The sequence below is a fragment of the Protopterus annectens genome, chromosome 8.part0, assembly GCF_019279795.1.
Source record: "Protopterus annectens isolate FY-2018-M chromosome 8.part0, PAN1.0, whole genome shotgun sequence".
NCBI classification, from domain to species: domain Eukaryota; kingdom Metazoa; phylum Chordata; order Ceratodontiformes; family Protopteridae; genus Protopterus; species Protopterus annectens.
Window position 1 is genome coordinate 1,059,962,508 of NC_056741.1, and position 27,785 is coordinate 1,059,990,292.

The window sequence follows — 27,785 nt, forward strand, 5'->3', positions numbered from 1 at the left end:
AGAGCTGTAATTTGTTTTTGAGCCTCTGCCCTTTGATTTTGTGGCAGGTTTGGCATTCCTCTTTTTATTGGCAAGGTGTGAAAGTGGAATCTGTATCCTCGTAAAATTATGTCTAGGACCCATTTGTCCTTTGTGACCATGTGCCAGTTGTCTGCAAAAAGTGCTAGTTTTCCCCCCAGGAGGGCTGACAAATGAGCTTTGTTTGGCCAGCTGAGGTGCAAGTCATTGAGTTTGCCTTCTGGTGGGTTGAGACCTGTCTTCTCCTCCCTTCTGGGTTGGAGTGCCCCATTGGCGAGATTTATACTGAGCTTGTGGTTGTCCTCTGCCCATTGGGCGCCTGTATTTACCCCTCTGAGGCCTGTCAGTGGCTGGAAAGGACCAATTTTTTGTTGGCCAGTTTCTGCTGAAGCGAGGGGGTTGCACCTGTAGGAAATCTTTGACTGTCTGCATTGATTTTGCTTTATCTTTCATTTTCTTTAAAACTTCTTCTGCTTTAACACCAAAAAGAACATCCTGCTGTAAGGGAGTATCTAGTTGTTTTGCTTTAACATGATCAGGCAGACATTGTTCCTTTAACCAGGCATGCCTACGTATAACTGAACCAGTGACAGCTGCTCTGCAGGAGGCCTCTAAAGAATCAAACCCACATTGCAAGGTATGTTTGCTCACCTGCTCGGTGGCGTGCAACAAATCCTGTACTTCTTTCAATTCAGGTTGTTGAGGTAGGGTGGTTATCTTTTGTTTTAACTGAGACATCAGAAATTGCTGATACTTAAGCATATGAAATTGACAGTTTAGAGCTCTCATAGCTAAAGTGGCTGAGGTGTAAACCTTTTTCCCCCATCTGTCTAGTGCTCTAGAATCCCTTTCAGAAGGTACTGGATTTTTAGCCATGGAAGCTTTAGCCCCCTTGGGACCCTGGGAGATAGTCTCTGGGTCAGCTACTGGGCTTTTATAAAGAAATTTGTGGGAATCATGTACTCTGTAGTATCTGTCAGGCTTAGCCGGGGCAGGAGGCAGAGAGTCAGGGTTGAAACTGGATTCTAAGTAGACATCATCCACAATGTCCAAAACAGGAGGGATGGCTAGAGGTCTGTGTTGGGAGAGCAAAAGAAACTCTCTGAGCCTTTTCTTGAAATCAGAGTAATCCTGACCTTCCCAGTGGAAATGTTCCCTCATAGTGTGTAAAGTTTCCCCAAAAGAGTAATCTTCTGTAAGGGAAGCTGAGGGAATAGAGTCCTCAGCATCAGAATATTCATAAGGAGAGAAGGAGTAGTCTTGGTCCTCAGAGGAATCCAAAGAAATAGACAGTTGTTCAGAGGAAGCAGATTCTTCCTCTTGTCTAGGCCTTTTGTCAGGAGGAGGCTGAGAACCTCTGATAAGAGAAATCTAATCTTCAGCCATCTTAAGCATCTGTTTCTTAGGCATAGGGCCTTGAACAGGAGACTGAAGTGAAGTCTTTTTCGATTTGGAAGGAGTTTTCGACTTGGAAAACGTTTTGACTGTAAGAGTCATCGGTCTGAAAACGCCTTCAGAAACCGATGGCGTTTCAGAGGCATCGACATCCTTGGAAGGTAAATTGTCGGTAGGGCCTGAAGTAAAAGGCTGCGTTGGCCTAGTACATTCCGTCAAAATATCTGTAGCGGTCTCGGTTTCCTGAACTGTGGTAGTCAGAGGCTGCGTCGGAGCCTCACTGATAACCGGAGAACCGGAGACCTGATCAACCGAGGCCTCGGAATTGGGCTTAGGCCTGGGCAGACGATCCTTGTCCCTGCGCTTTTTGTGCACGCCGGTAGTCGGTAGCTGCGACGGCATGTTATAATTAAATTTTCTGCCAAAAAAGTGTCGTGCGAAATCAAATCGTCTTTTAATAGTACGTTTATTAAATCTACCACAAAAACGACAAGAAGTGACGTCGTGATCAGGGACTAGGCAAGGTATACAATAAGAATGAAAATCCCTATGAGGTATTTGCTTCCCACAAGAAATACAATTGTTAACTTTTTCTGACATTGGTCTGAGGCAAGAAAAGTTTCCCCAACGGGGTACTTAGCTTTATAGAAGACTTCGGTCTGAAATTTGAATTTGAAAATCTCAGGAGTCGGCCGACCAGCACTTGCAAACTGCTTCTGGCACCGCGCGGCAAGAAAGACTGAAGAAAATGGCGTCGGTTGCAATATATGTACCCCTGGCGCACTGACGTCAGGGATGAGGTGACAGCAACCGACGTCGGACCAAGACTTTGGAAATCCTGCCAACTGCGGGACCGCCTGACGACAGGATAACCCAATTGTGATGACTGCAGCAGGGTAACACGATGAACATCAATGAATTTCAATTCCATTGCTGTATTAAATTAAATATTCATCTTTCAGTTTATGCCTACCAAATCTCACATGCTTACTTTTTGATGTATTTATCAGCATATTATTCTTCTGTGCCCAAATGGTCAATTTAGTCAAGTTATTTTGCAGACATGCTTTATCTGTAATTAAGTCTGAAAGATACAATCTAAACAAGTAAGGGCCTAGGACAGAGCCCTGTGGGACACCCTGACTGTAACCTAGGATTTCACCTGCCCAGTTGCTGTATGACACTTGCCATGTCCTATTTATAAAGCCATGCAGCTATCCATCTTATCAAGAGTACATCAATACCGAGTTGTACTAATGTACTGATCAGTGTTATGTGTATGACCCTGTCAATTGCTGAAGTTAAATCTATATAAATTACATCACAGCACAATTTTTCATTCATAGCTATTATACTGTTACAGAACATCATGTTACAGGTTGGTTTCAAGTCTCAACCTATCCAGTTCTGACAATAACTTATCCAATATTACCTTCTCCGTTATATTTCCACAACATGAAAGTAGAGTTAAGGGTCTATATGACTCTGGGTTTGTCCTGCCCCCCCTTTCCTTTAAAAACAGGTTTAATAAGTACATGTCTCCAATCTTGAGGAATCTCCCCATATTTACATGACCTAGTGAATAACAGATATAATGGCACTTGTTGAAGTGTTCTCAGGTCACTGTTACTAATTCCGTCTCCTCCCTGTGCTTTGTTTGGATCCAGTTTGTGCAATTCTTTTTCAATATAATCTAATTTGATTCCAGTATCTGGGGTTACCTGGATGTCACTACGACAAATTACCACACCTTTTGCACAGCCAAACTGTTTTGCATAATATTTTGTAAATATATCTATAATCTGTTGTGTCTGAGAATAAATTTTAAAATTTTAGAATCTGCACACAGTTTATCAATTTGTGTGCCTTTGTTCCTTCCACATCTTGTGCATCTATAAAAAGGTTTCCTATTATGCTCAATATCTTTATATAAATTTTCTTCAAATTGTTCTTGATCTTGTCTCATACTATGCTTAATCTGTTTGTCCAACTTGTTTATTTCAGTTTTCAAAGTTGTAGTTCGACCTCTCTTCCATTTCTTACATTTTTTTGCCTCTCACCTTAATCAGATATCTTGTTCGTATGGAAATATACCCACTTGATGTTGTATGCCTAGATCCTGACGTTAAACATTTTTTTGATAGGTCGGACAATGCTACCTAGCATTTAAAGCTTGAATTTTAAGGGCAGAAGCATTTCACTGCCCTTCACTACTGCAGTGATGTATTGTTACATGTCTCTCTTCATATCCACTACTGATGCAACATACTCATAACTTTACTTCTCATATAGGATTTGCATTTTATCCTTTGTACATCCTTTTTTCTTTTAATGGTTTTAACTGTGTACTGGTAAATTTTGGTTGCTTTTGTTATGTTAAACACTTGTTGGTCAAGTGCTGGCTGACTGCAGGCCACTGCTTGACTGCATACTTGTGTCTAGTATGTGTATTGATCATATTCATATTTGTGGAGTGTGGTGTGCATGAGCAAGAAAGCTTACATGTAAGTGAACCCCATCATCTAAAGGAGCTGGTGTGCTCCCATACAGGGCAAATTTTGGAACTTTGCACGTTTGCGTGTATGGATCTACGTGTACATATATATGTGGGGTACAAGGCTTTAGAGGCACAAAAGGGTTTGCAGAGTGTGAACGTATGAGAGGGAGTCAGTGCATCGAATGTGTTGTGTGTGTGTTTGTGTGTGTGTGTGTGTGTGTGTGTGTGTGTGTGTGTGTGTGTGTGTGATACAGGATTTGCAAAATGAGTTGCAAGCATACTGATCGAGAGTTGCTATGTCTGTAGTTATAAATGTCTGCTTAAGTGTCTGTGGTTGGGTATGAATGAGTGACAGGTTTGTGCAATTTGCTATGTATGTATGGGTTTTGAGTGCATGACTTTGTATATGTTAGAGTGAGTGAAAGACTGGAGGTTTCAGTGGTTTGGTAAGAGTGTGTGTGTTTATGTGTGTGTGTGTCCGAATGTGGATAAGTGAGTGGAGGTTTGTCTGGTATGGTATGCGAGTGGATGTGAACTGGTGATCGTAGCTGCAGTGATGTCACTGTAGCGTGAGACGGTATGGCCCAGTACCTGAACAGCAAGTGCAACCTCAGAGTTGGTTACATTAACTCTTAAGGGTGCCTCCCTTAAAGAGGAGGGTTGGGGAGATCTTCCCATGTACAAGGTGTGTGTGTGTGCGCGCACTCGCTTGCTTCTTACTCCCAGATGTGTGACTGTTAAATGATGCTTCGTTTGACAGTGTTGCTAATGTATGTTTGGTGCAATAATAAGACTAATTAATACATGCTCTTCTGCATTTTTTTCCAGTGAAGTTGCCTTGGATTAGTCTACTCTTGCTGATGAGGACTACACTCAATTATTGCACTTAAACTGCTTACAACCACAGTTTTTGATAAAGTTATGCATATTTCTCTTAAAAGTCTACCCTTCATTTCATAATTTCTTACAATCCAAACTATTTTGTTACTGAATCATGCAACTCCTCAGATTCATAGGATTTGTGTTACTAAGCTGAAATATACACACAGCTATAATCTTTATCTTGTACCCTTATAAAGAACAATAGATGAATAAAATGCAAACTCTCATTAGTCCCACAGTAATTACTCAAATGCTATTATATTTCACCTTTGTTCTCTTCACGAAAAGTCAGAAATTAGGTCTAAGAACCATTTCATTTGTCTATAGCACCCCATTAGGTATTAAAGAATGAGGGCAATTTTCTAATATGATTGACTCTTCAAAACCTTTTAATCAAGGAGCCCTTCCACGTGGAATATGTTCTATTCAAAAATTGGTAATTACCTGCAATACTCCAAACTCTGGAAGAACTTCTATATGCCCACCACCATACTAAAAAGCAGTATCATACGCACTATGCAACTATTACTCTAGTTTCACTGACAAATCATCTTCAAGCAAATAAATTTGATCATGCATAAAAACACAAACTTCACAGTCTTAACATACATTCACCAATTAAAAAAAATGTGTGTTCTGCAATACCTGTTGTCAATGATTGGTCCCATTTTTTGCAGCGACTTAGCAACATTGAAACGGACATTTGCAACAGAGTCTCTTGACATCTTGATAACAGTTGGTAACATATGTTTTGTGGTTATCTCCTGACCACATACCTCAGCAAGTACCTATAACATTATGAAGTGAAGCAAGGTTTTAATGATCTCATTGGGTCAAATATATAAACTTTGTCCTATTTGTCAATCACAGCCTACAACATTTTACCTATTATAAACTCTACCAAAGAAAACATGCAACAGAAAAACTTAAGCTGTGAATTCTAGACTTTCTTCTTCTTTTTTAGACACGTTCATTTACTGATATTTGATCATATCACCAACCAAAATACACACGCAACAAGGAACAGCAAATGAAAACAAGCATTTACAATAACAGCTCATCTTTGATAGAACGTCTTCAGGAGGCAGAAATAAAAGATAAATGCTAATTGGGTAAGTCGATCTAACAGAGTCCTCAGAGGTCTGTTACTGATATATCCTTTCCATTAACTATCAGTTCAGCTAGTTTTCTCATATTACTCCTTGTTAGAGCATTGCTTATGCCCTATGCGAACTTGGAAGCCTCACTGTGAGCATGAGTCTAGATCAATGACTGCCAATCTACCTCCTCCTCAATGAGTGAGCAGATCACTGCAAAAATAATCAAATAAAATAAAAAAATAAAACAATGAAGGACAATCATTGCCTGGTCTACAGGAAGCTCAAACTGTTGCCACTGAACGATGCATTTCTAATGATAAAGGGGAAAAGAAAGATAACAAATAACCTCCAGAAAAAAAGAGGTGACAACCCCTGTAGTCTTCCCTCATCAGGCCAATAAGAGAGTACAACGCTCCCTTTGGTATGTCCCTTTCTAGACACCTGCAGCAGCTGGAGAGACCACAAAGATTCCTTACAAAGAAAATTCAGGGTCTTCAAGATCTGTCTTATGCAGACAGACTGAAATCATTGTCACTTTATTCTGTGTTGTACAGACTGCGCAGACAAGAACTGTGCCTTGCATACAGAGCAATCTCCGACCCAGCTTTAATGGAAATGCTGCACATTCGCAAATCACACAGCACACAGGTCACTCACTCAAAAGATCTTAACCTGGTATGTGACATCAACAAAACTTGCTGGAGAGACAGATTTGTCTTAAAGAGGTTGTCCTACTTTTGGAACAAGCTTCCTATTCATGTTAAACAAAGCTCCTCACTGGCCCTATTTAAGAGTAATTTGGACAATCGGATGGGTAACTGGAAATTCACCATGGGGGTTTCACCTGTGTCCCTATTGGACATGGGTAATAGGTAATGATTTTAGTGTCTGCTTGAACAAGACTCCCTTACGAACATGGGATGAACTTGGCTAGGCTTGTAAGCACCCTGGGGTCATTAGCCTAGTAACCTACTATGATTAGGATACACAGAGAAGGGCCCCTCATAGATCAAATGATATGTTAGGAATATGTATATCATATCTGACACAAGGGACATCACTGCTAAGTCACTGACTGGGAGGAATATAAACCATAAAAGAACCCCAAAAGAGGAAGATGCTAGAAGCTGACCAAAAGACAAAGGACAAGAATGCCAAGGCTTGAAGCACCAAGGTACCAAAAGAAGCCCAACTTCTGGAATCACCATCTAAGTAAGTGACTGGTAAAAAAAATATGAAACAACAACAAAAAGTACAGTTGTGTACACTTACCATAAATGTAGATGTTCGAGTGCATTCACTGTTGCAGTCATTACATTTGGGTAATCCTGCTGGCAGGTTGCCCTCAGTCGGCCTGAATTCTGAAGTCTTGGGTCCTGCGTCAGCTGTCATTGCCCCTTCCCTGACGTCAGGTCGTCAGGGGTATAAAAGAAGCAGCCAACACCATTTTCTTTAGTTTTTCTTGCCCCAGATGTCAGGTGCCCCCTAAAAGGTTAGTCAAAATTTATATCTATATATAAAATTACATGCAGCAATATAAACTTTACCTTCATCCACAAGCAAATACACCACATAGGTTGTATAAATTAGAGAAGGAAAGATAGGTTTCCATCAGAAGAAAAGGGGGGATGGTGGGTGGGTAACCTGGACTGCAACAGTGAATACACTCGAACATCTACATTTATGGTAAGTGTACACAACTGTACTATGTTCTTCGTGTTTCACTGTTGCAGTCATTACATTTGGGTAGATTCCTAAAGCTATGGTTGGGCGGCTGGAGCTAAATAGCATTAGGAGCGGCTATGAGACCCTGCAGAACTGCAGTGGCAAAGCCAGCCCTGGATTTAGAGTAGAGTGGCAGATGATAGTGCTTTGTAAAGGTGTGCACTGAACTCCAAGTAGCTGCCTCTAAAATGTCCTTGGTTGGTACTCCCTTAGAAAGGCTGCTGAAGTGGCTGCAGCTCTGGTGGAATGTGGCCTAATGCCCTTAGGCACTGGCTTGCCATGATATAAGTAGCAGAAACGACTGCAGTGGCCTATCCACTTTGAAATAGTCTGCTTTGAGATAGCCTTTCCTTGTGATCCTGCAGCATATGCCACTAGTAATTGCTCAGTCTTTCTGAAAACTTTGGTTCTGTCCAAGTAGAATCTAAGCTGTTTGTGTACGCCCAAAGAATGCAGAATTCTTTCTCCCTTGTTCTGTGGATTTGGATAAAAAGTTGGCAGATGAATGGCTTGGTTAAGAGCCACACTGGACACCACTTTAGGCATAAATGTTGGGTTTGTCCTCAGGGAGACAATGTCCGGATAAAAAATGATAAAAGGTTCCACAGCCATGAGTGCCTGTAGCTCTGAAACTCTTCTTCAGAAGTTATTGCTAGGAGCAGAGCTGTTTTCCAAGATAAAAACTTTATATCAGCAGTAGCAGCTGGCTCAAAAGGAGGCAGGGTGAGTTTTTCCAAGACATACTTGAGGTCCAATGCAGGCATTGGTGATCTCCTTGGAGGCCTTAAATTTTTGGCTCCTCTGAGGTACTGTTTTAATAAGGGATGAGAAAAGATTGGTGGCTCTGCATTATAATGAGCCAAAATGGCAGAGGCATGAATTTTAATAGATGAGAAAGATAGGCCTTTGTCCAGCATCTCAGTTAAGTATTGTAAAATCTGAGGAATATTTGGCACAGCTGTATCTGTTCCTTGTGCCTGGTTCCAAGCACAGAATCTCTTCCATTTTCCAGCATAAGATTTTCTAGTACTAGGCCTTCTGGCTTCCAAAATGACATCCAATCACAGCTTTGCTGAGAGGTGTGTTTTGTATGACTACATTATCCGCCATGCTGCCAGGTTTAAAGTCCTAAGCTGGCTGTGCAGGATCTGATTGTTTTGCTGGGACAGTAGATGCATTACTTGAGGTAAAGTCCAAGCTGGGCATTGAGACAAGCTCCTTAATACTGGGTACCAGTGCTGGCGGGGCCAGTCTGGTGCAATCAGTATCATCTTTGGCTTCTCCTGTCTGACCTTTATGAGTACCTTGGGGAGGAGAGGCAGAGGGGGAAAGGCATATATTGATGGGTTTTTCCAGCTGAAGTATAGTGCGTCCACTTTCCATGTTTGTCTGTGATAAATCCTTGTGCAGAATCTCTTTAGTTGGTAGTTGTGAGGGGAGGCAAATAGATCTATGTCCGGGCATCCCCATTTCCTTGTTATCATGCTGAAGACTTGTGGATCCAGCTGCCATTTGTGGGGATCCATGAGGTTTCTGCTTAGTTCGTCTGCCAGAGTATTTTTCCTTCCTGGCAGGAATTGTGCCTGCAGATGTACTTGGTAAGTCAATGCTGTGTCCCACAAAGTCATGGCTAGTCTGCAAAGGGGGTAAGAATGTGTGACCTGACCCCCTGCTTGTTTATATACCACATAAGCGTGGTGTTGTCTGTCTTTATCAGTAGTTGTCCTTGATGAAATAGGTCCTTGAAGGCTGTGAGGGCATTTTGAACAGCTAGCATTTCTTTTTGATTGATATGTACATGCATTTAGTTTGAGGTCCATGTTCCCTGAATGCATCTTCCTGCCATGTGGGCCCCCCAGGCATAATCTGATGCATCCGTTGTTAGTGTCTGCCTGGCTGGGGGTAATGTGAATGGCTGCCCTTGTTTTGGTGACAAGCCTTTGCCCACCATCAAAACTCCTGTTGCAGGCAGGGAATGAGAGTAATTATAGTTTCCAGGCTGTGGCAATGTTGAGTCCAAACACTTTTTAGGTACCATTGAAGTTTCCTCATATGTAGTCTTGCATATGGAATTAGTAGGATGCAGGATGCCATGAAGCCCAAAGCCTACAGAACATTTTGAAGTAGGTAGTCAGTTGCCTTTGTTTGTCTGGCGTGAGATAAGCCATCTGGGCAGTTGTATTTAAGCTTGCACCCAGGAATATTATCTCTTGAGAGGGTACTAGTTTTTATTTCTTTTTGTTGTCTGTGTACCCTAGGCATGTTATAAGTTTTTTCACAAACACAAGATGCTGTAGAAGGATGTCCTTGTTCTCTGCTTAAATTAGACAGTCGTCCAAGTAAGGATATATTTGTATTCCTCTTTGTCTGCAGAATGCAATTACTGGTGCCAGGCACTTTGTAAAGACCCTGGGCGCAGTAGATAAGCCAAAGGGCAGTGCAAAGAATTGGTAATGCATTGTGCCAGCCTTGAATCTGAGGTATCTTCTGCATATTTGTCTGATCGGGACATGCAGGTATGCCTCTTTTAGGTCTAAAGTTACAAGCCAAGCGTTTTTGCCCAGCATGGGCAGAAGCTGCTGCAAAGTCAACATTTTGAATTTTGGTATATCCAGGAATGTGTTCAGAATCGATAGGTCCAGTATTGGCCTCCAGGCCTTGTCCTTTCTGGGTACCAAGAACAGCCTTGAGTAAAATCCTTGTCCCCACTCTTGCTCTGGCACTTGTTGAATGGCCTTCATGTCCATGAGGGATGAGACTTGTTTTTGTGCCTCTGCCCATTGATTTTTTGGCAGATCTGGCCAGTCGTTTGTCTTTGTCAGGGTATGGAAATGGAACTTGTAGCCTTGTGACATGATATTTAGAACCCACTTGTCCTGGGTTATAATGGGCCAATTTTGAGAAAAAAGTGCTAATTTCCCCCCCCTAAGGGTGCTGCCAGGAAATAAGTGCTTGGTGCAGGCAGGGGGAAATCATTGGGTCTGTTTCCTGTAAGGCTGTGATATGTCTTCTCCACTTTTGGAGGTAGAAGCACCCCATTGCTTTGACCTGTATGAACCTTGCGCCTGGGATCTTCCTCTAGGGCGTCTGGGTCTGCCCCTTTGAGGTCTGTCTCACACAGGAAAGGACCAATTCTTTGTTGGCCAGTGTCTACTAAACCTACGTGGCTGTACTTGTAAGAAATCTTTGACCGTTTGCATAGATTTAGCCTTGTCCTCCATTTTCTTTAACACCTCTTCTGCCTTAACACCAAACAAAGTATCACGCTGTAAAGGAGCATCTAATAATTTAACTTTAACATAATCAGGCAGATTTTGTTCCTTTAATCAAGCATGCCTTTTAATTACAGAACCTGTAACTGCGGCCCTGCAGGAGGCCTCTAAAGAATCAAAACCACATTGCAAAGTATGCTTTCCAACTTGTTCAACTGCATTTCCTTGTTTTCTGCACATTCAGAGTTTAACAACATTTTCTGTTTAAGTAATGCCATGACATGTTGCTGATATTTGAGCATATGAAACTGACAGTTTAAGGCCCTTATAGCCAAGGTAGCAGATGCGTAAACCTTTTTTCCCCATCTATCCAGTGCCCTAGAATCCCTGTCATAAGGGGTAGGGTTTTTTGCAGTGGAAGCCTTAACTCCTTTGGGACCCTGAGAAATAGTTTCTGGGTCTGTAGCAGGGTTTTTAAAAAGGAATTTATGTGAGTCAGGAACCCTGTAATATCTGTCAGGCTTAACAGGAGCTGGAGGTAAGGAGTCAGGGGTAAGGCTAGACTCCGGAAACACATCATCTACAATGTCTAACACAGGGGGGATGGCTAGTGGCTTGTGCTGAGGTAGTAAAAGGAAAGCCCTGAGCCTCTTTTTAGATTCTGAAAAATCTTGGCTCTCCCAGTGGAAATGCTCCCTCATGGAATGTAAGGTTTCCCCAAAAGAATAATCCTCAGGAGGAGAAGCTGAAGGTATGGATTCTTCAGCATCAGAATCCTCATAGGGGGGAAAAGAATATTCCTGATCAGAAGAGGAATCAGAAGAAATGGAAACCTGATCTGAAGATTCATAGTCAGTCTCTTGCCTAGGCCTCTTATCAGGAGGGGGATGGGAACCCCTGATCAAGGTAATCAAGTCTTCAGCCATTTTGAGCATCTGTTTTTTGGGCATGGAGGCCTATCCACGTGGCTCTTGAGTTTGCTTCTTTGCCTTTGAAGGTGCTTTAGTCTTTGCCTTTGAAGTTGGTTTAATGTATAGCTGTTTGGGTCTAAATACACCCTCAGAAGCCGGTGCCTGCTCAGCGGCTCCGGACCCATCTGAAGGATTAGTGTCTGAGGCTCCAATACCTTGAGTTTCCAGCAGCATGGCCGACTCCACGTGGGAGTCGGTAGCGGCATGCGACTCTAAAGTAGCGGTCGTCAGGGGCTGCGAAAGCGCCTCACTGAGAACCGGCGACTGGCTTAAGAGAAGCTTCTTCGTCGGTTTTGGGCCTCGGCTGTCTTTCTTTTTCTTTGCATTTTTTGTGAACTCCGGTAGTCGGATGGCTTTCCGATGACATTTCTGGATAATTAAACCTACGCTTAATAGTGCGTTGGTTATATCTAGCACAAAACCAACAACCCAGAAAGTTATGATCAGGGCCTAGGCAAGGAATACAGTAAGAATGAAAGTCCTTATGAGGTATTTGCTTGCCACAAGAAATACAATTATTAACTTTTTCTCACATCGATTCTGGAGCAAGAAAAAAGTTTCCCCAACGGGGTACTTAGCTTTATAGAAGACTTCGGATCTGAAATTCGAACTCGAAAATCTCAGGAGTCGGCCAACCGGCACTTGCAAACTTCTTCTGCTTCGGGCACTGTGCGGCAAGAAAGACTAAAGAAAATGGCGTCGGCTGCTTCTTTTATACCCCTGAAGACCTGACATCAAGGAAGGGGCGACGACAGCCGACGCAGGACCCAAGACTTTGGAATTCAGGCCGACTGAGGGCAACCTGCCAGCAGGATTAGCCAAATGTAATGACTGCAACAGTGAAACACGAAGAACATTGGGCCATGTCACAACCATCTACAATGGAGAGAGATGGAATCAAACAGTGGAAGCCACCACAGCCTTGGTACAGCAGCAGTCAACAGCATGCAAAAGATAATCCACTTGTAAAGGGTTTACCTGGCAACTGCTAATATCTCCCTCCCAGATGCAAAGTCAATACACCATTTACTGGTCTTCTGAACTCATGCACTCACTTCAGGCAGAACCTGAGCTGAGAGTATAAGTACAGAGATGTTTTATTAGTTTCCCTTCTTGGAGAGAAGAAAACAGATACAGAGATGGGTTTACCAGCTCTTGACATCATGCTCATTAGGCTCATAATTTAGCCAAACAGACACCACATCTTTATGAAACACTACACTTGGGGTGTGTGGCCAAAATAGCTAAGTGACAGCAGGAAATGGTGAAAGATCTGTGACTGAATACTTTTCTCACACAGAAAATATAATTAAAAAATTAAAATTTGGAGATATTTGTTAGTTAATTTAATTCTCTAATAGAGAAAATATTTATAACTTCAAGCTCTTCAAAAGCTGTAATTTTTCTGTCACAATTTCAACTTCTTAGAGACTTCAACATGAACCATTCAAGAAATGGTACTCAGGATTCTTGTGTAAAGAAAGACGTACAGTCACTAATACCAAGTATGCAGGATGTATTATTTAAAATAGACAAACTGAATATCAAACTAGAAAGTTTCAAAAGAACAGACCAGAAAGAAGACAGAACATTTAGAAATTCTTATGAAACAACAAAGTAAACAAATCAGTAGTATGGAAGAAACTTTAAAAGCTCACAAAGGAAGAATAACTGAAGGTGACTCTCAGCCTGAATTTCTTTTAAAACAAAATTACTGGCTCACAGAAAAACTCAATGATTTAGAAAACAGACTGAGAGGAAATCACATTTACGGTATACCTGAAAGGAATGAGGGAGACAATATAATAAATTTCATAACTACCTGGCTACATAAAACATTAAATCTACCTGAAACTTTTATCTTTTGGAACTGAAACGACATACAGATCTCTAAGATCACCTTCAAAGAAAAACCCGCCACCTTGTTCAATTATAGTTATGTTCATGTCTAGCCTAGAAAAAAGATCAAATATTAAAAAATAGGATGGTCCTGCCCACCTAATAAAATAGGTGAACATCTATTCATATTTGACAATGATTACTCCAGTAAAGTAGCGAGTAAAAGAAAATCCTGTTTATTACTGATTTAAAAAACATAGTAAAGCCACTTGGGTGTTTCCTGCAAAGATCAAATTATGTCTTTCTGAAGAAACCAACATTTTTAATACTGTAGGAGGCATCCACGTTTGTTATAAGCAATAAAGTCCTTAATAATACTGAAGAAATGGAGTGAAACATTATATCCCTGAGAAGAGACAGAGAGAGAATGAGCTGGATTCCTGGAAAAATTGTTTCTAAAATTAAAAAGCTTAAAAAACAAGTGACTTATTCAATTATTGCAGGACTTTTATTTTCTGAAACAACAGCCTTGCCCTTTAAGTAAAAGGTTTGTATTGGACATTAAGCTTCAAAACATATGTAAGTATGTATATTTTAAGCTAAAACATTTTTTCATGATGAGTAATATAAATTGTTAGTTTTACTATATTTACAGTGAAAGACTTAATATATTTTATTTAACTAAACGTATAAGAGTATTTCTAAATGGTAAACAAATACTTCCTGTAAGAGAATGTCATTGAATTATAAGCAACAGAATTGGTGACTTTAAGACTATATAAGTTCATAACTATTTTACTTGTTCAACTTTACTTAGTATGTGCATTGCTAGTTAACTGAATGTCATATCTAAGTGATATGTTAATTAGAAGTGTTAAAGTGCTGGTGATTGTATTTTCTTTGATCCTGTGTAATGCACATTCCTTTCTCAGCTCATTTATGAAGCAACTGACACTTGGAGAACGCTTGAGAACAAATGAATGTTCCATTTCTGTCAGAATACTGGATTGTTCCCACCTTGAGCTATCCTGAAAAAATTTAGGTCAAAGTTCATCACTGATGTCTGTGAAAAAAAAAAAAAACTACTTTCACCCCCCCCCCCCAAAGTATATATGTGAGACATTTACTCAAAATAACGCCTTTTTTCCCCTTTTCTTTAAAGTAAAAAATTGGGAAGACAAAAGCTATAGTAATGTTATATACTGAGATGTTACCAACATATAATTTAATTACATTTTGCATGTTAACAGCTTACACTGTGATGTTATTAACTATACATATTAACAAAAGTAAAATTAGATGTTTATTACTGATTAGAACAGCTTAAAAGCACTAAGAAGAATAAGAAATTTAGAGAGGAAAGTAGCAGCTGCAGTGAGTTGTCATTTTCAAATGCTGTAGTCAAATTCGGATCTCAGCATGTGAAGCTTAGATCAGAACAGCAGTTCAAAATGGCTAAAAAAACACACACATTCAAATTAAAAAAGCAGGAATTCCTTTATATACAGACCAGTAGCCATTCTCTTCCCCTCTCCAAAATATTAGAGAATGCACCCATATGCAGTTGATACAATACCTAACCTTAAATAACCTGTTTTCAGAAACATAAAATAGGCTCCAGCACAGCACCAACAACATAGAAACAATGGTCTGCTTGTGTTCACCATGTTCTTAGACTTGGCACAGGCATATCATGCTGTCTCGCAACAGCAACTGCTTGTTCAACTCTCCTCAACAGGACTTTCACAATACTCCTTTTTGTGGTTCTTAGCTATCAGGAAGGTAACAAGCCATTAAATGGCAACAAACCTATTCATCCTTTCAACCAGTTACTACAGGCGTCTCTCAGGGTTCTATCTTGGGTCCTCTCCTATTTAATATATTTATTAATGATCTCCACACCTCCATTCATCTTGCTAGTTTAGTTCAGTATGCAGATGACAACTTCAATATGGGCGGCCTCAACAATATGCCCGAAGACATTACCCAAAAACCTTTCTCCTCTGTAAAAACCTGGCTCAAAGAATCAAACATCCCACTCAACACCCCAGAAAACTAAGTTAAAGCTTTGTACCTCAAAAGTTGACATATTCATAAGCAATCTTTTACCATAAAGTCAGCAAACAACACTGTCATTGAAACTGCAAATCACAGTAAACTTCTAGGCATTATAACAGATGACATTCTCAAATATGACCAGCATATACTGTACAACATTAAATCTACACACCAGAAACTAAACTCCCTTTATAGGATCAATGGATTCCTTACAGATACTGCAAGAATAACTCTAGCCACCACCTTCTTATTGCCAACTCTCTTATATGATGCTCTTATCCTAACCAACTTAAATACTCAAAGAAAGAAACAATAAAATAGCTAAGTTTGCCATCAATTTACCTTATAGAACCCACCATTTCATAGCTTAAACAATTCAACTGGTTTGAACTACACAACTCTCTCACATACACACAACTAACTACAGCACACAAACTCATTCATCATCCAGAAAAATGCCCTGCACTACAAAACATATTACTGCCCTATAGTCCAGCAAGGGATCTCTGTTCTAGTAGCAAATTCTTATTACTTACAAATATGTCAAATTATGTTGCAACAGATTCTACTCCCAATACACTGCTAAACTCTGGAATAGCATCCCCACACAAATGAAACTCCGACAAACTCAACTGTTTTAAACCACTGCTTAAGCAACACCTTAACCAATCCTAGTCTTGCACATGCTCATCACAAGGTTAATATTTTGTGTTTACCGTATGATACTCTCCAAGTACTCTCCTTAAACAGAATACTCTCAACCTCCCACTGAAATGACAAAACAATTTTATACATAACTGCTGCCTGTACAATCCACTAAGTTACATATGGGCTCTCTCTTTAGTAACTTCCACCTCTGTAAAATCTTATAAAGTATAAATGTAACTTTGGAGATGCTGGGTGGGCAGACTGGTCGCAAAAGAGAGATGACTTTTCTGAGCTATGATACAGAATTGGAATTGTCTAGACACAGTAAGGCCTTGTCCAATAATGGTGGCTTCCAAAAAAGCAGTTACTAGAAAATGGATATCAAAGTCTAAACCAACTATACTGGATGTAGTGAATATAGTAACAGAGAAAAATCAACTGGAACAGAGATCTTTAGAAATGGATAGGAGCAAACTACATAGGAAAAATGTGAATTGTGGGAACAATACATACAAGAGCAGAATGACGTCTAAAAGATGGGAGGACTTAAATGAGCTATGTAATGTCTGAGTGAGAAAGATTGGGTAGATTATAAGTGACGTATAATGTTTGCAACTGGGAGTGAGTCAGTATGGTTTGTGATGTAAAATGCTTGCCACTAGGATTGTGTCTGTGTGGTCTGTTTTCATTTATATAAATGTATAATTGCCTATGTAGTAAGTGAAGGTTTAATAAACATGTTTCTTTGAAAAAAAGGCAGGAACTGAATTTATGTAAAATTGCTTAGGTTATATAATATATACCAATTTATGTGAAGTATAATGTTTATGTTAATATAGTTTGATTACTTTTATATGAATGTAAATTTGCCTATTTCACAAAAGATAATCCAATAAAAATGTCTGAAAAAAAAGAATATACAAATGTTAACTATTGTTTGTGTATAACTGTAAACAGAAATTTAACTACTTTGTGTTTAATTGGAACTTAGTATAATACAATGTAATAAAATAGAGATTTTTCTCCCCAGTCCTCTGCTGACAATTGGTATTAACCAGTCAGAGGTTACTAGTAAACAATGACAAACAAATAAATATACAGTCAAGACTTCTTGTAATACTAGAATTAATGACAAGAGTTAACATCTGATGAGTAATATAGAAATGCACAAGGAATGAAATATTTAATATGCAAGATTAATAAAAGAGCAGTATTAGCAAGTTAAGAAATATGTACATATACTATAATCTTTAACAGAGAGCTGATGATTAAATAGCTCTTTGATGGGTGATTTTAGAAATACAAAGTACATAGAATAAGGAAGAATAATAGTAGGAAAATAAGACAGAAAAATATACCAAACAACAAACTGCATTTAAGAAATATGTTGTTTACGTATACTTGTATATGGTGGAAATGTGAATGTACAAGATCTCATATAATTTACATACAAAATCATATAAAAATATTTGAAAATAACTGAAATTTGAAGCTTGGTCATGTGAACTTTAAAGCTTCTTACATGCTGTTAGTTACTAGATTCACTAAGACTACCTGAAATAACTTCATAGGTCAAAGCTGAAATCGAAGTGTTTTATTGCTGAATCAGAAAATCCATTTTGACAGAAAGTAAAGTGGACTTTCAATATGTCTGAATGCGGGAAGGGAGAATGGGATGTGAAATTAATATTATAACTTCTGAGTATAATACAGACTGCAATTTTTTTTTATTCCACAGAAATAGCAAGACATTTTCTTTGACCACAGTAATGTACATATTTTTATGAAGTAGTTTAATAAACTAAAGGATCTTTAAATATTGTGATACTTGTCATGTTAAGAGTGTTACACAATTTTGAAATATAGACAACTGTACTTTAAAAATTAATCCAGAGCTTTTGTTATATCTATAAAATGTGTGTATTTTAGTAGGATTAATATATATGTGCACTGACTTTCCTTTTGTATTTTAGTACAATAAGATGACCTGTCACCTGTAAGTTTAGAGGTCTTTATCTCTTCAGGTACCACTCTGTTATACTACATCTAGTTATAATAATGTTGAATAAGCGAATAACTTAGCAATATTTAATGGGTAATTTATACTATTACACAAACAGGTTTATAATACTACTTGGCTTATTTAATATTTATTAATAGAAGAGTATTATTAAACTTTTATGTAGCAATGGAAGGAATAGTTTTAAGTGGAAAAATATATAGCTAAATTAATTGTCTCATTACTTTTCATTTGTATATAAAATTATATTATTTGTAAGACACAGTAGTTTTTGGCAACTTTTTTGATGAATTTTTAGGTGTTGGTAGGTAGAGCAATAGTATAGTAGTTTGTCTATTCGACAGGCAAACTAGGAATTTTGGTATCCATGGTAGGTTGTGTTTTATTAATAATATATACCGTTGTAGTTGTAGACTTATCTTTGTTTTTATTTATGAGTTTTAGTAGTTCAATTTGTAGAAAGGAAGAATTCAAAAAATGTGGAATGTTAAGATAGTGTTGGAGGAATGCATTAGAATCTTATATAATTAAATTAATATGGCAGATAAATGTACCACACACAGTATGGATAGTTTTAACTATTATCTATTAATGTAAATGGATTAAGTAATGGCAACAAAAGGAAATCACTAATGAGATACCTAAAATTAAATAGAGGAAACATTATATTCTTGAGAGAGACTCACTTGATATTTAAATAATTAGAAGTTAATAGGAGACAAACAATTGGTCTGATTTTCTAACTTGTTTTTAGTCCTAAGTAGTACCTACCTGAGCGACGGGTGACATCCAAAAAATGTAGCTTTCAGCTCTGTCAGAATAGTTAGGAAGAAAACTGGTAGATCAATAGATTGGTTAATATTGGCTTGAGATACAACCTTGGGAAGAAAGGAAGGGTTAGTTCTCAGACTTCTTGCAGAGGTAACAGCCAGCAAAAATATAGTTTTCCAAGATACCCACCATCGTGGATGAGCCCTGCAAGACTGTGTCACTAAGATCTCGTGTCTCATGGGCGGGCAGATCGACCACTGCGTGAACAACATCCAACATCCACACTGCAGGAGACGCGATGTGGAAGCGAAGCTAGTGGAAGAAGAACAATGGCTGCAAGCTTCAAAGGCAAGCAACCTTTGACTTGTTGCTCTGTAACAGAAGCTGAACAAATTTCTGGATGTCCAGAATCCTTTGATTGTTAGTCTGGCTAACATTTTTTTGTATCTAACTAACTCCTATATAAGGTGATAGATTGTGGCAAAGCAGAGAGAGAGGATTTTTCACCAAATTCAATTCCTAGACAAAGCTGTAAGGTGTGTAGGTCTGGACCAAGAAGCTGATCCTTAAGTTATGAAATGTTATCTGCTTCTTTTAACAAAAAAGGTACGGAACTGCTATATTTTTGGAGAAAATGTACTGTAATACTTAAGGTCATAGAATCCATTAACGATCTCAAAGGAAACATACATTTCTAATAATTAAATAAAATGGCAAACTGTTTACACTAACTAATTTTACTGGTTCTCTGGATTACGTGCAATAGTAGTTAAAGATCATTTAAACTTACTACAAAGTCATTGAAAGGGTAGTTTAATTTTAGCGGGGAATTTTAACTGCATATCTAGTACAGAAGATACAAGTAAACAGAAGAAAGTTAAAATACTGCCATCAGCTAAAGCACTAAATAGATGGATTAGTAATAATTTAGTTGAATTACTAGTAAAAACAGAAGATACATTATTGTTCTTCATTCATTATTCTTATCTGAATGAGATGCAAACTAGAATTGACAGGATTTATGCCTCTATAGATTTACTTAAGTGAATTATTTTAAAACCATCCCTTGTCCTTTATCTGATAATAATCCACATGTCCTTTATCTGATAATAATACACAAAGTATTAATATAATAATAGATAAGGAAATTTCAGATTATATATAGAATCCCAGTATATATGATGAAATTAAAAGAATTTAAGAGTTATCTTAAGGAACAAATCAAGAATTTTTTTATCTTTGAATGATAATGGTCAGGTTAGTAAAGTCATACTATGGGACTCCTTAAAAATGCATAGTAAAACAGAATGGGAAGATGGGCTAGTAATAAAATGAAACAGTGGGAAAAAGAGTTGTTGGAAATACACAAAGCGACGTTTGAAAAAAAGAAATTAAATAATACTGAAGTCATTAAAACTTTAATGGCAAAATATCAAACAGTTTTAATGCACACAACGAATACAGCTTTAGAAAAAAATAAAACTGTACAGTTCTGTGATGACTTCAGAGAATCTACATAGATTAGCTAACAGAAGTGCACAAATAAATAATATCCAAAATACGTACACTAATAAGCTTACTACAGACAGAGAAAATGCTTAATATTTAAAAAATTCCACATGGATCTTAATAAAGATACAAACAATAATCCTGATGATTACAAAACTGACAATTACTTAAAGAAAAAATATTACCAATAAGCTTAATGGCCAAACACCTCTGCTGAATAAGCCCATTACCCTGACAGAAGTTAAAGAAGCTTAAAAAAAGGAAAGAATGGTAAAGCTTTAGAGTTAGATGGAATTGTATACTCTGTTTCCATTAAATATTTTAGAATTACTGAGGACGTTTTCAGGATAATTCAGTGTAACAAAATAATTCCTCTCTCATGGAAATTTTCTGTAATTTCACCTATACTTAAACAAGGAAAGGATAATGAATTAGTTTCCTCATATAGACCTGTTTCATTATTAAATGTAGACTATAAAACATTCATTTCCATTTTCTCTACAAGATTAAGAGATACACTAGATTAATTAATAAAGATAAAACAGGATTTATAGTCTATAGATTAACATATGATAATATAAAAAGGGTAGTAACTATCTTAGTTTTAGCAAAAGGAATGAACAAGAAATTGGCCTTAATCAGCTTAGATATTGAGAGAGCTTTGGATTCTGTAGAATGAAACTACTTGTTAAAACTTCATTAGTGTTTGCATTTCCGGAACAGTATACTGGAAAGTTTAAAAAACAAAAGTATAGAGACTCAAAAGCATATGATAAACTTGTATCTTACATTTCTCAAGTATTCACTTTAAACAAAAGCACAATGCAGTGCTCTCCCTTGTCCCCTCTATTATTTGCATTAGTTATTGACCCTTGGCTATGCGTATAAGAAGCAATGAAAAAAAAAATTGATGGAGCCTCAATTAATAGAGACTGCCAATCTAAAATACAGCTTTTTGTAGATGATATTTTGCCAACTATAGAAGATTTAAATTATTCAATCAAAGAAATAGATGACGAAAGTGAAAAGTTTCAAGAAGAATTGCTGATGAAATTTAATAATAATAAAATTGAAAGTTTAGTACTAAATCAAGTACTAGATACGTTTAAAGATAAATATAAATATAATTGGGAAGGAAAAGAACAAAAATATTTAGTGATAAAAATTTATGAAGATGTGAGTAAAATTATTAATAATTTTGAAAAAGTAATAGAAGAGTTACTTTTTATTAAAACATTGAATGATTTTTTTTTTACTTTTGAAGATATGTTACTACTTATTAAAATGATTATATTACCCAAGACTTTACACACACACATATATATATATATATATATATATATATATATATACACACACACACACACACATACATATATATATATACATATATACATACATACACACACACACACACTGTACACACACATACATTATACACATACACACACACACACACACACACATATATATATATATATATATATATAAATAGATATACACACACACACACACATATATATATATATATATATATATATATACATTGCATTCAATGGGCTTTAATTCCTGAAAAAAAAAATTTTTTAAAGAAAATGGAAAAAAAATGTTAACTTCATTCTTATGGTATCATTAAAAGCCAAGAATTGCATATAGAAATAATATAAGATTTTCGGAGCATGGTGGTATTAGTTTACCAGATTTAGAAACTTATTCTGTTGCTGCAAGTTTTAATTCTATTACACTCCAGACAGACTCAACTTACACCAGTCCATAGAAAACCATCCAGGAACATTTTATACTAAATTCTTATAAGTTTATTACATATAATAAATTGGAAATATGTAATAATCATTTCATTTGGTTAACAAAATTTACCTCAGAAGGAAATTAATTTCAATCTATAGACTCCTCAATTATGAAATCAATTATTAAAACAGTTAAGAAATACGTTTAACTCCATTAATATCAACATGGAAATGTCTGTGCTTTCCCATTGCACATACCTCTAGATTTAAGGAAACTAAGAACAATGTTAAAATGAATTTACTAAAAAGGAATGGATTATTATTATCATGGTCAGATTGCTTTGAAAAAAAGAAAAGCTAAGTCACCAGAATATTTAATGAAAGAATACAAGTTGGATGAATCTGCTAACCAGTTAACATATCCATCAGTAAGACATTAAATGAATTTGTGGACAATATGGTGGAAAGGAACACTAATTCTTCCACTATATGAATACATAAATGACATTATCGAAGGCAGACTTGACATACAAAGGAAGCTTGTCTAAATTATAAAAGAAGCATGTCTAAGTTATAGAAGTTAATTATAAATAATAATTTTAATGCAAAATTCTAGAACTTTTTAGATATTAGTGCACTGAGTGACTCAATACCTGGTAAGAATAAAGCTTTGTTACTTAAGTTAGTTAGTCACACTTCAAGTTTATTTTGGAAAGCTTTTATGTGGAAATATATACATACATACAATGTTTGTTAAGCCCTATAAAATCTCTAAGTTTAGTAAAATGACTTCTTCAGTTTGCTGGAGTTGTAGTAAAGATGTAAAAGCTGATTGGATACATATGTTTATGGATTGTGAATGGGAAGAGATAAGTATGTCTTTTAAGGGGTTATGACTGATAATTGTTCTTTAACTAGATCAGTAATAATAATAAATGTTCCACTTCCTGTATCTGTAAAAGCCAAAGAGCAAAAAAAAAAAATGTTTTGGGCTCTCTTGGCAGTTGCTAGAAAAGTTATTACAAAAGAAATGGAAATCAAATTCAGTTCCTACATTCAAATAATTTTTAAATTTAACAGCAATACTATGTAAAACTGAAAAATAAGTGATTAGAATAAGATCTATAAATCAGACTAAGATTTTTGTGTGGTTGGGATAACACTGAAATGTTGCTAATGAAATAGCAAGACTCAATGCATTAATTGTACAAAATTAGTTTGATGATTCACTGTATTCCAATTATATAACAATATGGGATGTAGAATTTCCTTCTTCATATGTATATACTGTAAATATGTTAAATTAATAAAAAATTTCTTTAAAAAAAGCTACACTTGGTTACTTACAGTTATGGCCCTGTAGCTCTGAAAGAACAGAGTTAATAAAGAGTAGTTGTGTAAGAACTGACCATAATGATAGATGTTGTCCTCTTCTCTGTTGCAGTATTCTTTTACATGAGGGAGTTGTCTGTCAGGCAACCGACATCGGCCTGTATACCAGAGTCTTTTACTACTGTAGGGTGCGTGGTATGTCTCACATGGGCAGCAATCAGATGTAGGCATAAAAGTGATGTACGCGCACACCATCCACAGAACTGAAGCCCCAAGAGGAGAGACAGTCCAGGGAAGAGAGAGTCAATACATCCAAGAACCATGAGAAGTGGGGAAGAAGGGTGGGACAGAATACTACAACACAGAAGAGAAGGACATCTATAGCTATGGTAAGTTCTTAATCAATATAGTAATGGTACGTTCTTGCATAACTGTTCTGTGATACATGTTCTTACATAACTGTTATATGATTTATGCTTTATTATTGGAAGTTACTATGGCATGCTAGCATTTGTGTGCACCAAGTTGTTTTTAGTATAATAGTATGTATGGTCTATCTGCACAGCTGCACCTTGTTCACTAATGTTATTCATGTAATTGTGTTGTGTGTAGACAGCTCATAGTGGTGTCTAATTATTTCTATATAATTGTGCTGTTACTGGTGGATAGAATCACATTAGAGAACCACGATAGATTGCTGCTCGTTATATTTTTATCTGTGACTGCATAACTGTCTGAGGTTTTCTTCTAACAGACGTTCTTCCAATTGGCTCAGTATCTGCATATACTAAGTAGTTGGTTCAAGACACTGTCCGGCATGCGGTAGCTATTTGCTCAGTTTGTTTTTTGTAATCTTTATAATATATATTTACCATGTCAAAAGTGCTTACTCCTCTCTGTACTCTTCTTTTCTAGACCTAACACCACTCTTAAGTATTCAACTGCAGTACCACCTTTATCATTCTTGTAAGAAAAGCACAGTCCGGGTCTGAACTGTCTGGAAACAGCTAAAGTTAACTTTGAGTATGTGTCTACATGTTTGAGCCAATATTCATTTTCCCCTGGAGAGCACTCTGCTTTGGCTTGTAAGCAGCCCTCCCCAACCACACACACACACACACACACACACACACACACACACACACACACACACACACACACACATCTTCCACTTTCTCTCTTATTCCCTTCTGTTAGCAAATAGTATCCATAACTAATCAATACTGTGTGTTTGTTAATTTAAACTGAGACCACAGTAGCCTACTGATACAAGGTTATCCTGTTTTTCCACCTGAGAAATGGTTAAGAAATGACTTGCACTTTCAGAGCAGTCCTTGGTCAATTCTGATTGTTTCTTAAACACAAACTTGTCTTTGCTTTGGTTCATTAGCAGCAGTACAAAGAACTGCCTGCTCACACCCTTGTTCTCCCCTCCCCCTTCCCTGTTTATTACCTTAAGACAATCCCAAAGTTAATAAATATTACCTGTGGCAGGCATCATTTTTAAAACTACAACCACCCTTGTCACTATCATATGTTCATTTACCAGTTTACTCTGTTACCTGATTGTTTCCAGCCCCTCATAAGAGCTACTAACAGGGTCTCTACCCGCTCCGCTCCCCACCCTGCCCCCTATTCCCTCCTGCCCCCAGTGGTCCCACCTTTATTGCACTCACAAACCCCTCCCATCTTTCCAATAGCCAACCACAGCACTAACCCAACACTACCTCCTCCATCTTCCCACTACTATCACACCTTCTCAACTAACATGTACAAGAATACCTTACCTGTGCTCACTGCATGCACTCTCCTTGCATATCTTACATCCTACCAAAGCTCCATCATTCCCCCACTCAACCACTACCACTGTACTACTACTCACACCACCACTCATGTCTCACCCTCACTCAGCTCCCCTCCAACCAGCTCAAGAACCATCCCTATGCACCCCCCACATATTCTACCAACTATATTACTCAAACATAAAGCATCCCTACGACTTAACATAGTAACCCTCCCACCATACCTATTACCCACAGAGCACAATCACAAAGTTTCCCTTATAAATAAACACATTCAAAAACTGAGAAAACTAATAACCTCATGCATATCAAAACTAGCCCTAAGTGGAGACATCCACCCCAACCCTGGCCCTACCACCTCCAACCCCAATCCTCATAATCAGACTAGAAACCACAACTTCTCCCATATTACAGCCAATAGAAAGCCAAGTGACTTCCTTCTACTAAGCCTAAATATTAGAAGTATATCCAACAAAGTCCATGAACTCCATGCCACCATAGACTTGTACTCCCCAGATATAGTCATCCTGACAGAAACCTGGCTAAAACCTCACATTACCAGTGAGCAAATACTCCCTACAGGTTACGGCATACTAAGAGTAGACCGGCTAAACAAGAAAGGAGGTGGTGTAGCTATAATATTTAAACAGCATCTAAACATCCAGATCTTAAAATCATCAGCTCCACAAATAGGCACTGAAGAAATAATATATACCAACCTCAAAATAAACCAAACCAAAACCATCAACATAATTGGATGCTACTTCCCACCTGGCCAGAACATCCCTCCACTAGAAAACCTCCTCAGCTGGTCTACCCACCATCTCCCCCAAGAAACTATAATTTTAGGTGATTTCAATATTGACTGGCAATCCTGTTCTGGTAACCATCCAACCCATCATGTAAACCTTCATGGCTTCACCCAACTAGTCCAGTCGCCAATCAGGATAAATAAAAACTCCAGCAAGCACACTACCCTGGATTGGATACTAGTCAGTAAGAGCCCCCAGTCATATATAACAGGCTGCTTATCAGATAGCCTCAGTGATCACTCCCCAACATTCCTACTCAAAAAATACCTATACCAAGCTAAACCTGTCATCTACCATCAAATACGTAAAAAACTAAACTTTAACCCACTAACATTCATCTCATCCCTCAAAGAATGTAACTGGCATCCTCTAAAGTACCTCAGTCTAGATGACAAAGTTAATTTTTTTAATACTACCTTCATGAACATCCTTAATTACCATGCCCCCATAAGATTTTCCAAAACCAAAGCACAACCTTCCCCATAGCTACAGAAAACTACTAAGTCAGAAATGAAAAACAGGGATAAAGCCTGGAAGCAATGGCGCAAAACCAAAACCCCCTCAACTAGACAGAAATTCCTAGAACTACGCAATACAGTCAAAAAGCTAATAAAACAGGACAAATTCCAATACTACCAGTCTGCCTTAGACTCCTCACAACACAGCCCCAAACAATTCTGGTCCTCCATAAAATCCATCCTCCACCCAGGTAAAGTCAGTACCCCTCCTCCTAACATCCCTCACTCCTCAGAAAATATTGCTAACTCATTCAACACGCACTTCACCCAAAAGTACAGTTTTGTACCTACCATAAATGTAGATGTTCGAGGATCCACATTGCTGCAGTCCTAACTATTGGGGTAGTCCGCTGTCCAGTCGGCCCGAATACCAAAGTATATGGCTGACGTCGGTCAGGGCGCATTAGACTGACGTCAGTACGTCAGGGTACTAATGCGCATGACCGACGTCATATCCTCAGTCTTTTCTTGCCCCAGATGTCAGAAGACCCTGAAAAGATAAGGCCAAAACCAAAACTCAAACATACCTGCACCAAAAATATGTACAATATATACAAAATTACCAGAATATAACCTCACCTACACAACCACCCCTAAACACAGAGGGAAGGAGGGAGGGTAAATTGGACTGCAGCAATGTGGATCCTCGAACATCTACATTTATGGTAGGTACAAAACTGTACTATGTTCTTCATTCCACATTGCTGCAGTCCTAACTATTGGGTAGAATCCCAAAGCAGAGGTAAGGGAGGCTGGCAAATCATAAGGAAGCAGGAACTGACAACATGCCTTGCAAAATAGCTGTGGCAAAACCAGCCCTAGACTTAGAGTAGAGAGGAAGGTGATAATGCTTAGAGAAAGTATGCACTGAACTCCAAGTAGCTGCCTCCAAAATATCCTTAGTTGCCACCCCCCTTAGAAATGCCGT

General features: G+C 37.9%; 1 protein-coding gene across 1 annotated transcript in view; it reads right to left on the bottom strand.

The window, feature by feature from the left end:
• The window catches only part of PPP2R1A (protein phosphatase 2 scaffold subunit Aalpha), a 2,558,186-nt gene that overhangs the window by 95,004 nt on the left and 2,435,397 nt on the right, over positions 1-27,785 (bottom strand). The window contains exon 13 of the mRNA XM_044079364.1: positions 5,438-5,580. Within this exon, the coding sequence (XP_043935299.1) occupies positions 5,438-5,580 (143 nt within the window). The remainder of the gene's footprint in view (positions 1-5,437; positions 5,581-27,785) is intronic.